This window comes from Nesoenas mayeri (assembly GCF_963082525.1).
Source record: "Nesoenas mayeri genome assembly, chromosome: 14".
Lineage (NCBI taxonomy): Eukaryota > Metazoa > Chordata > Aves > Columbiformes > Columbidae > Nesoenas > Nesoenas mayeri.
Window position 1 is genome coordinate 19,009,741 of NC_137556.1, and position 14,765 is coordinate 19,024,505.

At 43.0% G+C, this 14,765-nt stretch overlaps 1 protein-coding gene across 2 annotated transcripts in view; it reads right to left on the bottom strand.

Annotated features, from left to right (window-relative positions):
* Positions 1-14,765, bottom strand: part of CTNNA1 (catenin alpha 1) — a 113,880-nt gene that overhangs the window by 90,906 nt on the left and 8,209 nt on the right. For both annotated transcript variants that reach the window (XM_080353515.1, XM_080353516.1), the window contains exons 2-3: positions 6,136-6,242; positions 3,693-3,888 (exon numbers count right to left, since the gene is read on the bottom strand). In XM_080353515.1, the coding sequence (XP_080209641.1) occupies positions 3,693-3,888; positions 6,136-6,240 (301 nt within the window). In that variant the 5' untranslated portion in view covers positions 6,241-6,242. The remainder of the gene's footprint in view (positions 1-3,692; positions 3,889-6,135; positions 6,243-14,765) is intronic.

A 14,765-nucleotide genomic window follows, 5' to 3' on the forward strand; every position in this document is an offset into this window, starting at 1 on the left:
CCTGCACATCACCCCGGACCCTTCAGCACCTTTGCGGCCACAGCCCATCCCCAGGCAGCTTTGCCAGCAGTGTTAGAAATACAGAGCGTGCCGTGAGGCCATACCCTGCCGGCTCATCACACCTGCTCACGGTTCCCTAGAAGGTATCGATGCCCCATCAAATGAAGGCAAGCATGATATCAGAGTTTTAAGACTCTACTGTTTCAGATGCTGAAGTCCTATCTTACCATCAATGCCACCTTCAGTGTCTACCATGAGTATCACAACACACTGTCCTTGCTTTTACTATGAAGGACAAGGCCCCACATCTCATTTTGCCATATCAACATGGGAGTTGATACTTACAGCAACAAAAGCTTCTCTTAATTCCTTAACCTTGTCTTCAGGTAAACCCATACAGTGCTTTCAACACTCCTTGTACAGTTTGCGAAGAGCCATCTCCAAGCTCCCTGAGGTTGTGGCTTCTCAAAGGTCTCAAGTCCTTGGCTGGACCATTACATCTAATACAAGTAGTACACTCCTAAAAAGCTTTTCTTGTGAGGAAAGAACTGAAAACTTTTTGCAACTTCCAAGAAATTAAGCTAACTGGTCAAAGTAGAATTTCAAAGCTGAGTTTTCCAAGAAGAATTAAGTGTTTAACTTAGTTATTTCACAGCTGGCCTCCTGTTCCTTGGAAATCCTTAAGCCATGTATCTTGTGTCAAGTACAGTTGAAAAAAAAAAAGAGTTTTACCCTTTCATAATTCACCTCACAGTTCAGAAAGCTTCACTCGGAAACATGGGGCAGAAACACACCACAATGAACCACTATGTCCACTCCCCTGCATTTGCAACCATGAAACACAATCAGAGGATTCACAAGACCATTCATCCACCCTCTTGCCTAAAACCCTATCCACATGCTTAAGGGTTTTAAATTCAAGTTTTAATTTTTGGTCCTTTTTGTAAAATCACCATAGGAAGAAACACAACAGTAAGAGCGTAGTTAATACCCTGGATCCTCGCACTAGCATACAGATATATAAAGGAAATAAATACGAATAGCCTGGTCAGCCTGACCCAAAATAAATTACCTTCTTGATTGCAGAGTTTGCAACCAGTAAGAAACTGGTTCAGCTCCAAACCGCCTCCCAAGAGCACCAGAAGAGCTGGCATGTCACCGTACCGTCAGTCCTCAGAGCTTCATAGGGAGATAAAACCCTACAAAGCACTTACAGTGGGGGAGTCAGATTGGGCAAGACCGATATTGCTCCTTCTATTATCTACGAAACTCCACCGGCAGAAATTAATGTAACAAATGCTGTAAGGACGCTGAAATCCGAGATATTAACATCAGACATTTCCCCAGTAATAAGTCTTTTCTGTAACCACAGCAGGATCTATTCTGAAAAACACTGTGGTTCTTTGTCTCCACTATTCTCTTCAAAATTTTATTTTAAGAAGTTTCACTAGTTTTAAAGAAGTCAAAAGTCCAAAGCTTTAAAGGGCCAGGAATCTTGCTTTAGGATATTTCATGAACTTGCTTAATATTTAAAGTGAGTTGTAATTTATTCTTCCATTGTAAAAATCAGGAAGACTTTGAAGATCCACTTCTGCTGATTTAGTATGTAGCTACACTATCATTCATTCTAAATAGCTCTTCTCACTTCTTTGTTTTTACCCCCAACAAATGGGATTTCATGAACACGCGTGCTCACTACAATCATGTACCCTCTCCATCTTCTTCTTGCCAAGTTAAAAAAAAATGCTTTAATTTTCTCTGATGAGACAAGTTATCTATTGTCCTAATCATCTTCATAACCTCTGTCTATATTCATTCATCTTTTTTATTATGGTAACTAAACCTCTCCCTACTCTAAATACAGGCATTATTAATCCTATTTTCCTGTCTTCTGCTGAAGATAAATTGTGCTACACTTCTCTAATCCCACTGCTACCATCAGACATGCAGATGCTGTCAGTTCATGATCACCCCAGTGCTGAACAAGACACCCAGACTCTCCTCTCCACTTTTGCCCCCGTTGCAAGAGGCAGATAAAGGCACCAACACCTCAAGTTTTGCTAAGCACACACACACTTTGTACTGAATTTTCCCAATTTCTTCAGTTCATGAATTCGACTGGTATACCACAATATTGGGAACACTTCTGAAGTGCACAGACTGTATATAAACATGTACACTGAGAGTTTATATCTCCTTGCTGTCATTAACACTGCTGAGAACCGCAATCCTTCCCTGGGCACCGGCACCAATAAGCCTTCCCTCTGTTATATCTCATTTTTCACCATTTGCTTCTAATTTCCTCAAAGGTTTGTTTGGCTTTTAATTTCTTTATCAAGAGCTGCTCTGCTAAACCTGACCAAACACTGGCACCGTGCCAGGACACAGGTTTTCATCCCTGCTCGGTCGGCCCTGCGTGACCGTCCCCACAGAGCAGTGGGCACCACTCAAGTCTAACCCTCACCCACCCAGCTTCAGAAAACAGACCCAGCTCTCTCTGCACTGGATTTCACACCAGCTGCAAACAGTAAAAAGGGAGGAAGAAGTGAAACAGCACTAGGATGAGAAGTTATTTCACTCCAGCACCTCTCAGCTCTGAACTCCACCTCCTCCATCAAGACCAACAGAGCAGGAAGGCTTTGCCATCTACTCTGTGTAGTCTCAAAATCAAGCAGGGGCCAAGGAATGAGGGAAAGGCTCATCCTGAAGGTTTAGTCTCAGTCTCCCCTTGCTACCAGCTTCTCACTGTAATGTGCAACTACAAACAGGGTTACTGGAGCTCCTCAATCCCGAGGACTGAGTACAGCTCCCTCGCTCACAAATATCACAGAGTCACTTGAAGGTACTCACAGCTGAGCTCTGACTCTCCATTCTGAGTAGCAATCAAGCGAGCACAAAAATTAAAGTCTTCAAGACAAAGGGGTCTGGTTTGCTGTTGTTTGTTGTTGTTAAATTAAGCCAACTCAATTAGTCCCTTATATTGCACCCTTCTTATGTTGATCTTTCTTTGGTCTGTCAACCAGGCTCGTCCAGAACTTAGAACCATATTCAACTAATACTTCATCACTGTGCAGCTTCAGCTACAAACAAGTAATTAATGCTAATGAGTTTTCCTTTTTCTTTTTTTTCCAGCAGCAGCCACCACAATTAATACCAGTTGACTGGGTTTCACTGAAGCATAGAAAAGGCTCATGACTGGAAGAATGATAAATGATTTATGAGCAACAATATTTACTAGTGCATATTTTAGAGTGAGCCAGCTCCACAGGCTTTTCTTGCAGGTCTTCTCTAAGAAAGTAAAAAAGAAAATGATAAAAATCAACACTAGACGTGGGGGAGGAAGCCTGGAATATTGAATCAAGGTCCTCGCATTCTGTTTGTTGCTGTTTACATTTTGCATATTTGAGACACCCAGCTCTGTCAAGTCAACACTCAGCTCTTCCTCCTACAATGCTGTTTTGAATACATTCAAATATTGAAGAAGTTATTGACATATTTGATACACAGTTCCAGAACATTTACAGGCAGGGGGAAGTTTAGTTTTCAGCCTAAACCGAGTTTTAAATGCTCAAAGAACCAGCCCTTCTGCTTCTCAATCTCCACTTGGGACAAGCAACTTTCAGATCTGCCCCATTCATATTATTCCTCAAGGAAGCTGTAGTTTCACAAGCTACCACACACACAGCTCTTACCTTGCTTGCGAACATCCTCCACAGCTGCCACCAGCTCCTCTTTCAGGAACTGGCTCTCTTTTGCAATTTTGTCTCCTTTCTCCAGGAAATTCTCTGTTGCTTGTTCAACGGAAGCAGCCAAAACATGGGCCTTTTTAGAACGCCCTCGCTTTTTATTAGAGGGGCCCTTGTTGCTAGTGTTAACCAGTGTTGTTACCTAAAGGCATAGATGGAAGAAAATTAGAAAAATATATATATATATTAGGAGTTTATCAAATTGACAGCAAGGCCACATGTATTTTTTCCTAGACAGCCTACCGCTAACACCTGTGCTGTTGCCAGCTCCAAAGGTTAAACTCACAAACAAGTGTTTTTCACGTCTCTTTAAACATTACCGTGCTCCTTGATTCCTTAGACAAGCATTATAAATTCAGCTAAACTGCTTAGAGATTTTTCTTATCAGCAGCAGACCTGAAAATTTGATTTTAAGACTTGAGATCTACTTGTATTTTTGATAAACGGCAATCTCAGTAACAGGCCAGAGCTGTTTGGCACCACATAAAAAGAAAGCAAGTTGGGGATAATTAGTTTGGGACAGCTCTCCGGGCATGAAAGACCCCAGACAAGGCTGAAGCCATTATCTACACAAATCGAACAGCACAGTATCTTTCGGTCCAAAACAGTGCTACAGCCAATGGACTGAATGCAGAGCAAAGGACTTCCTAGAGCTCATTATTTCCCTAAACAACCAAACCGAACCCTCCCAATCCTCCTGCAGTCAATAAACATTGCCAAGTTGGATGTTTCAGCCCGAAAGCCTGCTAGGAGCTGGTCACCAGTGGCCAGATGACCCCCAGGTTCTCTGTGAGCTCAGGATTGGGATCTGTCCCCTCCAGTCAAACACACAGAGATGTCACAAAAGCCATGTGAGCTTTTCTCTTTGTCCCCCTTTGACTTCCTCCCCATCTTTTTTGTTATGTCTAGGAAAATGCGCACAGAGGTACTTCAGAGGGACATTAAATTACAACACTAAAAATATTACTGCTCTGGAAAGCCCAAGGGCTGCTGAAATAAAGGTCCTCAGAGCTGAATCCATCTTCTCAGCAGGTTGACAGAGAGGGAAAGCTGCCAGCTGGGAATACCGCTGTTGGTTAATGGGGAGCATTTGTGTGGGGTAGTCTCAGTTCATCACATACTACAATTTCCAACAAGACAAGTTACTCTGCTTTCCTCTCCGTATTTTGCTAGTCACATCATTCACAAAATCTGGGACTGCCAGGACAGCCTATTGTGCTGCTTGAGGAATACGTTACAGACACTGACCTTGGACAAAAAGGTCCTGTAAACATGTTTGCTCAGTTAAGTTTGCCAAATGAGGACAATTTCTCTTATGGAAAGACTCCATCACTAGCTCTGGCTAAAAAGCGATACAGTAGATTATCCAACTGCCCATCTGAACATCTGGAAGGAATAGGTGGCAGGTATGGACAGCAGCCTGGCAATTAAAAGGATGTTAACACTGGAAACACAACTTGATAATTGCAGTTTGTGCTTAGCAGGAGTTGTGTCCAGTTCATACTGTCACTTTTAAAATTTCATATTTCCGGAAAACAATGGTAAAGAAGATGCATAAACTGTCTCCAGGGCATCTTCTCTTCCAGACCTCCATGAAAGCGTCTTCCAAAAATCTTCAAAATGCTCAATACACATAGCTTACATTTACAAGTCTTACTCTAGCTTTCCTTTATTCTTATTTCACTGGGCAATATACACCATGCAGAAATAAGCTTCTATTCACAAATCCAGCATAAAACATGAGGCAGAAGTAAAAAGAAAGCATGTATGTCTTGTAAAATCTATACTGAAACAGTAACGAGTGCCATCTTGGGCAGAACTTGGCTAGTAATCTAGCCACAACGCAAGGCTGGTTTAGATAGCTTGCAAACATCCCCCACCACACATTTCACCATTTACCTGAACCTCCTTCCAGAGAGAACACTAAACACAGGCTCTCGTAAGCTTTTTCTTTGAGATTACCCATTTCTGGCAAACATTACTGGCTTCACTGCAAGGGACTTTCGTCATTCCCAAATACCAGTCTCTGAATGATATATCACATGGCTTTTTAAAGACTCAACAAATAAGGAGCATACCGCCCAAAACACAGGTGAGAAACAGCACAGCAGCAACGGAACATTAGTTATTATACCAACATGCATTTCTGCACTTCTAATTGAAACTGTCTCTTAGCAGGTGCTAAAGTTGCACAGTCTTTCTAGACTGGTACCCAATAACCGTCACAATAAAACTGAACACAGAAGTTACCTGTACGCTTTTTTCCACCTTTAGTTTTGTAGTGTTCTTACTTGTGGAATTTAAGCTTGGAAAGTTACTTAATTGAAATAAGACATTAAAACAAGTAATCCTTATGAAGTTTGGTTTTTTGCTCACTTTCTTTTCCTACCTGTGTAACAAGAGGCTCAAGTAGTCTTTCAACCGCCAGTGTTCTTATCTCCAAGCTTTTGGGGTCCCATTTGAAGTTAACGTTGCCTGCAGTAATCGCAGTCATTTCTAGAATGATAAGAGAGCTACATTAATACATTATTATTATTATTAATGCTGCTGGAATGTACTTTTAAAATAAATTTAAATACAGGCTATTAAACAAACACCACATTTATTTGGTTTAAGTTAAGGTTATACTGTCTGCAGAAACATCAGTTTCGGTTCAACAGGTGATGGTTTAAAAAATTGCTTGTTATGACAATATACAGACATACCTGTATGTTTTGGGTTAGAAAATAACAAACAAAACCCGCACCAGAACCTACAATATTTTATCAGAGCAATAACAAGATAGACAACATTTGATCTACACATCAGTCCCTACCCCAAACACTTTGTCAAACCAGGAGCCAGGTTCCAACTCAACTCATTCAATTCACCTTTTGCAAGTACAAAGGTAAAATGGCAAACATAAGCCTTACAAAGCCAGAAAATCCAGTTGGTTAATATTTAACAGCTTATGTACCTACTACACTTCCCCTTAACATTTACATAGGAGGGAAAAGTAGATTTGCATGAAGAGATCTGTTAAAAGATGACACCGAGCTCTTCCTCCCCATTACAGTTTTATATCAACATCCCAATGGAACAGCAAATATGATTATGGGAAAAGTTTCATGAAAGCTACTAAAATAGCCCTGCTTTTGAAACCAGTAGTCTAAAAAAAATAAAAATAATTAATTACAACAGATCACTAGATCTAACACTGTGATGCTGTACAGCACAACAAGGAAATAACCAAAACCATCATTTCAAGTTAAAAAGGTGGATTTAAATTATGTACAGGTCTATAAAACCAGTTCATGCTATTTCAGACTTAACAGATTCCAGCTTTTCCTGCTTTGGCTTGTCCTCAAAATTTAAAATTAGACTAAACCCAGTTTTGTAAATTTTGATTTTTAAAAAGTTAGGAAGAGAAATACATTTCCAAAGTGTCCTTCCGCCCCTTTTCCTAAGCACCTACTGTTGATGTTGTTTTAAAGCTTATTAGCTGATATTTTTAAATTGACTCTGGGCAGGGCATTGTCTGCATAGCATCTCAGCAGACAGATTGCTCTGACAGCACCAGATGTCCCCGAGCTGCCAGCCGAGCACAACGGCCCATTATTTTAAAGGAGGCAATGTGCTAATTTTGGTAACCAACGGTGTTTACGACATGTACCAACAACCGCTTTCTACCGACACTGCCAGTTAAACATGCAGAAACAGCACAGACATGGCTATGTTTTCCCCATTGAAGAATAAAATCTCCCGGGCACTCGAGAAGCTCCTCCTGAGAGGGTGTAAAGAAGTCAGGGCTCAGCATCACCTGGCGGCACCTTCCTAGCAGGCTGGGCTCTCACACCACGGACGCGATACAATTAAGTACTGCACTACCAATAACAAACCTTTGCCCTGAAAAGCCTACACGCTGTCATACGCTGAGGTACAATTTTGCAAAGCTGGAATATTCACCTAACCTGCATTCAGCTTCCCACTTATGCCCATGCTGTAAGTGCCTACACTGCTGGAGAGAAAGAAACCTTCAAAAGCTGAAATCTTTGAAAAAAAAGAATAGGAAGAGACTGAACCATGCTAGTATCCATATAACATTTCTGATGGTTTTAAATCAAACAGCTCAAAGGTGCTTCTGCCACGGCCCAGATGCTGGCACAGGACAAGCTGTGAAATGCCCTTCACCCCCAGTAACATCCTACCCCAGGGTAACAAACATTGACACTGGGGCCACATCAGCCTCACAGTTGCCTTCAAAAGGCCAAATGGAATTTTAGGAATGTATAAATGTAACTACTCCTACTTTTATACAGTCCTAAAATGACATTTGGCCCTTTGAAGGGAACCACAAGGCTGACATGGCCCCTGGTGAAAATGAGTTTGACATCTCTGTCCTACCCTGAACAAGGAATTTCTCTGCTTTACTGCCTCCTGATTAGCTCAGTGTGAATGCTTCCTACGTAAGAAGCTAAGAAAAATACACTGAAAAGCCTTTACGATTCCTGAGAAACATACCCAGGCCTCTGAAAAGCCCATTAAGTTCCTAGGTAAAAGCTGTTTCTATGTATTTAATGCTGTTATGGCTCTTGGAGAGAAACAGTGCAGGACGAGGTAACCATGAGAAGATACATTAATTGTATTAGGGGGATAATGAAGGCAATTCATCTGAAAACACGTTAGCACGATAGCTCATGAATTGGCCAAAGTAATGTCCTATAAAGCCACTTAGTATGAACTTTATTGAAATTTACCTAAAAAGCGTAGGTTGATGTCAACTACACTGTTTGATAGCAACAACTTGGACATCATTTATACACTGTAGTAAATACATTTAGTCAATTAAATACATGTGAAGAACACAGTAACAGGATATAGATTCCAAATGCATGTGACTGGGGTGGGTTTAGGGGGTAAAAGGACACTGCAGGGCTACGCTCTGGTTCTCTGGAACCTGTTTTGTCCCTGGGACTGCTCAAACTCTGCCTTTACGAATTCAAAAATACTAACAGAGTAAATCCAATCAGAGGACATGCTAGCAGAATGCTTAATTGCTGGCTTTTGGAGAGCACATGATTCCCACAACACCCGCAATAACTGCCAACATCTTATGAAGACAGAGGACATCCCCTGGAAGATGGACCCAGCCACAGGCTAGTGCAGCGCTGTTTCCAACAGCTCGGAGGAGCCAGCTGATATGGGACCAGGTTCTCCACACCACAGCCCTGCCATGCGCAGGACACACAGCAGCGCCTGCACTCAAAGCAGGAATTGCAAGGACACAGCAGCACAGACCACACAGCGGAAGACACCAAGCAATGTTGAATCTGAAGCAATTGAACAGATAGAAAGACACCACCACTCAAGGAGTTGTGGTTGCCCAGCCTGTGGTTTCATAAGCAGCAGGAAATCTGCTCGAAAACCAACCTTCATCCTCCCACACCCCTCTAGGAACTTGTTCCCATCTTCACATCACACCCCCTCTGTACTGGCACAGCTTTCCCCATGGCTGAGCGATTAAGCAGATGGGGAAGAACTGATTTGGCTGGAAGGAAAGAAAGCCATTTTTTGCAGGTTAGGCTGAGATCCCCATCTGGTTCACTGTGCCACCACGGCTACAGTTGCGAGCAGAACTGGCAATGACAAGAGGAGATGGTTACATCAGCTGGCACGGCTGGCAAAGCCCTTCAAGTGGAAACACAGGACAAAGTTGGATGTCACAGCCAAGTTGAACCAGGTGCTGCTGAAAACAGAGCAGCAAGTGGAGCTACTGCAGAGAGCAGCACATCAAATGCTCAGACACATGAAGGCTCAACCTCAAAGCATGCTCAGAGCCTAGCACGTTGACGGGAAACACTTCAGGTTACTATACTGGTCATGACAGTGCTCATCATCGTAGATGGCTGAAGAGTAATGTAATTATATCTTACCAGGGTTCAGTCCACTTGAAAGGACACAAGGCTGGGGAAAGAACAGGAGCCTGAAGAAGTCACTTCCAGATTTCCCTGTTGCCTCCAGAAACTTCACAATTTCCAGCCGAGGAACAGCTCTGCAAGCAGAGCCATCCCAGAACAATGGGTCCCTCCCTCGCTTTATACAAAGAATCAAGATCTCAGCAACAGTGAAAGCTTAAGAAGAAGTTTCTGTTACACTTGAAGCAAATGCTGCCACAGTCCTGCTGCTCCTTTCCCTGCCACAAACCTGGAACAGACACCCACACCTGAATGCAGTGAGCCACTTCAGGGAGCTAAAATGGTCCCAGAGTGAGACAGGAGCTAAAAAAACTACCTTGGCCAGCTTAGTGTCCTGAAGGAGGAGGTGGGACTGCAGCAGCCCTGGGATGAGCTCTGTCCCCACACTGCTCGGGAGAGGCAAGAGCACAGACCTGAGCACAAGGATGCACCAAACTGCCGGGGCTGTGTTTACACACCATGGCAAACCAGCTGGCCTACTGTGCTCTTTCCAAAAAACACAACTAAAAGCCATAGTGTTTTCAAAAACCGGTAATTCAAGGTTTCCAGAATAACTTCAGTTAACCACTTCCAGAATATTGGCATGCAAATAATTTCTAGACTTTGGCAAGTACAGGAACGTAGCTCTGCCGCCGCTTTGCAGCAGTGTCCTGAAGGCACTCAAGGCTCTTCCAAAAGCCCACCAAGGAGCACTATTTTACCAGCGAGCTCTGCACGCCAACAGAACCCCAGAAAGGCCCAGGGCTCACGGTCCTGTTTTTCCGGGCTGCCCTCCCACACGCACCCGAGGGCAGTGCTGCTGTTAGGCACTACCGAGATGGTACATCCAACCTGCTCTGAACCAGGAGATCCTGCAGCCTTCAGACCACAGCAAATCTCTTTTGGTCACACAGTGGAAAACTGAACTGCCCATCTATGCTGCAACTTAAGTACCAGCAACTTGCACTACCTGAAGAACCTTTTACATGCCATCTCCTACAGGTCTTCAAATTTTAACTAACCTAACATGCTGCTTTCTAAAAGTTTTTAACTGTAATACACTCACCATTCTTTCTTGGTTTTTCTTAGGGAAGATGGTATTCAGTGGTCTCGCTAGCACAGCAGGGGATAACCCAAGCCAAGCACAATAGACCACATGCTGAATTCAAGCATTATGCTATCCAAAAAACTTAACAAAACAATACCGTACAAGAACATTTTATACCTGGGAGGACATTCTCCATTTTAATGCCCTGCCTCCTACCCACCCAGTTGTTCCCCATTTTGTTCAGCCGATTGTGCCCAGGCGCAGTAACGTGTACTCGATGGCATTATTTCACAGCTTATTTCTCTCTCATATTTAAGTAGTTGCAGTCATTTTGAGTGATAATCCTGTTCTCTACCATGCTCACAGACTGTCTTTGGATATTCTGTGCAATGTAATGGGAACACCCCTTATTCCATCACCCAAGTCATGAGGGTGGAACACGGTGGGATTCACAACACAATGACTCTGCTTCAACTTCAGCTAAAGAATGAACCAGCTTCCCTGCTACGGGAATTTCTGTGGTTTGTTACCCAGGCACCTAATCCAGCTGATAACCAGCCTTTGCCCCTTTACTCCTGCTGAAGGTAGAGGACAAGACAGAGCCAATAAACACCTGTGGGAATAGGGTATCTAACATACACCGTTAACACAAACATTCTGAATATTTTTCATTTGAAAAAGATTAAGGCATACTTCATATTGAACCCAGATGACACATGGGGGTTTCATCACATTCCACCAACAGTTCAGCATCGTTTGCCATAAAACTGAGAGTATCCAGACAAGAAAGTTTCATCCTTTCCCTTCAGAGTCTCCAAATGAATACATCTGCCCTGTTCCACAAATCAAGTGCCTCTCCTTCCTCTCAGCAGCTGAATAGCTGCTAGTCAAGGATGTTTGGTATATGTGATGCTTTTCAATGAACAATTAAGCTATTTTTATTTAACAAAAAGTATACACAGCTAAAACCAGATAGTCACCCTCTTCTAACATAGCCTTACACCTCAAATTTTGTCTGTTCAGCTATCAAATCATCTCCTCTACCACAAATGCCATGAAGGCATTTCCTTTGAAATCCTTACTATTAGGCTTTCACAATCTGAAATATCAATACAATCTCAGATGTTGCATTGACTATATTTTTCAATTATCAAAACATTTCTACCATTTGAGTGTATTCAACTTTGCTACACATTTTTTCCACAGACCCTAGTAACAAGCCAAGTAAAAAGAAGATATCCTGGTTCAGATAAGCCTATTTCTCCCCAGTATCACCCCATGTCCAGCTGCCATAAGCTGTTTTCATAGGGTTTTTTTTCTCTCTGTTGCTCTTGTGGAAGAGACCCAGGGAGAAGCATCTGAAATCACCCAGAAAGCCCTGCACAGCCAGTAACAAATGCTTCTCCTCCATTTGTTTAGTAAAACTTTAGATCTTACTGCTGAGTTAAGAGATACAACCTAATCTGCTGCTCCTATTTAAGAACAAACAAACAAACAAACAAAGAAACAAAAATCCCACAGACACCACTGAAGCTTATACCTCTGTTTTCCCTTCTACCTGGTGTTACCTCCTGCCTTGTTACCAAAGCCACCTTTTCCCCTCTGGTACTGTGGATTCAAGTAACTTATTTTCAGTCCAAAACCAGGAAAGCAGTCTGTAACAGGTTTTCACACCTTTATTAAGAGGATGGAAGAAATGCTCTGCACAAGCAGTTTCATTATGGTGTTCCTGAGACCTCAGCAGAGATTTCACAACTACAAAAAAAAAAAAAACAAACAGACTTTTTGGAGAAGCTAGTGCTAACGACAGCCTCCTGCCTTCAGTTACATAAGCATTAGGCTCCGATAATGTCATTTTTGCCAGGATTGTTTTGCCTTGAAGAAGCTAAAAATGAGGTGCACAGCAGACCAAATCACAGCAAGCACAGGCAAGGAGTGGCTTATTTGTGTCATCCTAAGACATGGATGTTCATGGATGACATCCTAAAAGAACACAAGAACCAAACTCATGCTTATACTCTTTAAACTGTCCAGATGGATATCCCGGTATGTCCCAACAAGCATCCAACTTACTTCTGCACAGTTTTCAGCTTGCAAAACTCAAGCAGGATTCCAACTATATAAAGAAAACTGATGGAGTATCAAAACACTGCTCTAGAAGACATAGACACTTTTTTTTAATTTAAAAAAAAAAAAGCAATAATCTTCTACATAACTAACATTAAATTTTAACATTCTAGCTGCAAAACTTTAAATCCAGGGAAGAGAGAAGAAGTGTCATGAGCAGTGAGCTACTACTATTAGCAATAAATCCCTTCATTCTGTCTTCACAAAAACGGTGGTGCATTTTATGCTGAAGACCTGTAATACTAACACCACAGAGATCAGAACAGGCACTAACACCTCTGAAGTCAAAACAGGCAGCTGCTGGATGTTAATGCCTGTATTTTAGCTGTGTGCTCTTCAGACAGGGACTATGACACTCTCGCCGTGCAGAAGAGAACACTTGCATTTTAAGCAAAAAGCAACAACTTATCCCTGTAGCAATGATACCTTCAAACTCACAAACCCCAGCCCACTCCCAGCCCAATTTCCCACATTTAAGCCTATAAGGATAGCGCTTGCAAACAAAATGAGGAGACTTGGCCTGCAGAGGGGATAGCAGAGCCCAGGTGAGACTTGCTCATCTGCTGGACCACTTTAATCCAGCTACTGAGAGCCCTTCCAACCTTGCATCTCTTCCCATCCTTTAGGCAGAAAACTATGTAAAGCTTCCCTAAAGTCCTTAGGAAAAAATGGAATCACAGAATCGACTGGGTTGGAAAAGACCTCAGAGATCATCAAGTCCAACCCTTGGTCTAACTCTAGTCTGTTTACTAGATCACGGCACTAAGTGCCATGTCCAACCTCACTTTAAAAACCTCCAGGGACGGCGAGTCCACCACCTCCCTGGGCAGCCATTCCAATGCCTGACCGCTCTCTCAGTAAAGAATTTCTTTCTAATATCCAGCCTAAATTTCCCCTGGCAGAGTTGAAGCCAATGCCCTCTTGTCCTATTGCTGACTGCCTGGGAGAAGAGACCAATCCCCACCTGGCTAGAACTGCCCTTCAGGTAGTTATAGAGAGTGATGAGGTCACCTCTAAGCCTCCTCTTCTCCAGACTAAACAAGCCCAGCTCCCTCAGCCTCTCCCCATAGGTCTTACGTTCAAGTCCCTTCCCCGGTCTTGTTGCTCTTCTCTGGACCCGCTCCAGCACTTCAATCTCTTTCCTGAGCTGAGGGCCCAGAACTGAACACAATACTCCAGGTGTGGCCTCCCCAATGCAGAGCACAGGGGAAGGATCACTGCCCTTGTCCTGCTGACCACGCTAGTTTTGATACAGGACAGGAGACCATTGGCCTTCTTGGCCACCTGGGCACACTGGTGGCTCATGTTGAGCTTCCTGTCAATTAGTACCCCCAGGTCCCTTTCTGTCTGACTGCTCTCCAGCCACTCTGTGCCCAGCCTGGAGCGCTGCAGGGGGTTGTTGTGGCCAAAGTGCAGCATCCGGCACTTGGCCTTATTGAACTTCATCTCATTGGAATCAGCCCATTTTTCCAGTCTATCCAGATCCCTCTGCAGAGCCCTCCTGCCCTCCAGCAGGTTGACACTCCCTCCCAACTTGGTGTCATCAGCAAATTTGCTGATGATGGTCTCAATCCCCTCATCTAAATCGTCAATAAAGATGTTAAACAGGACTGGACCCAACACTGACCCCTGGGGAACACCACTAGTGACTGGGAGAACAGCTTACTGCCACTCTCAGAACCACAGAACACATTTCAGACCCCAGCTGTGGCTACAGAGCACGGCATTTGAAACCTGTGCTAGTGTAGTCTGGGGTTTGAAGTACCAACCTTAAGCTAGCAATGAATGCACAAACAGGTAACCTTTTAACAAGTTATTTGAGAAATACTCGTGACAAAAACTAAGAAAAGTTTGTTATAAATTAGTCTACTTTATCGGTTGGCACAAGAATTTGCCAGTGCTGCAAAATTA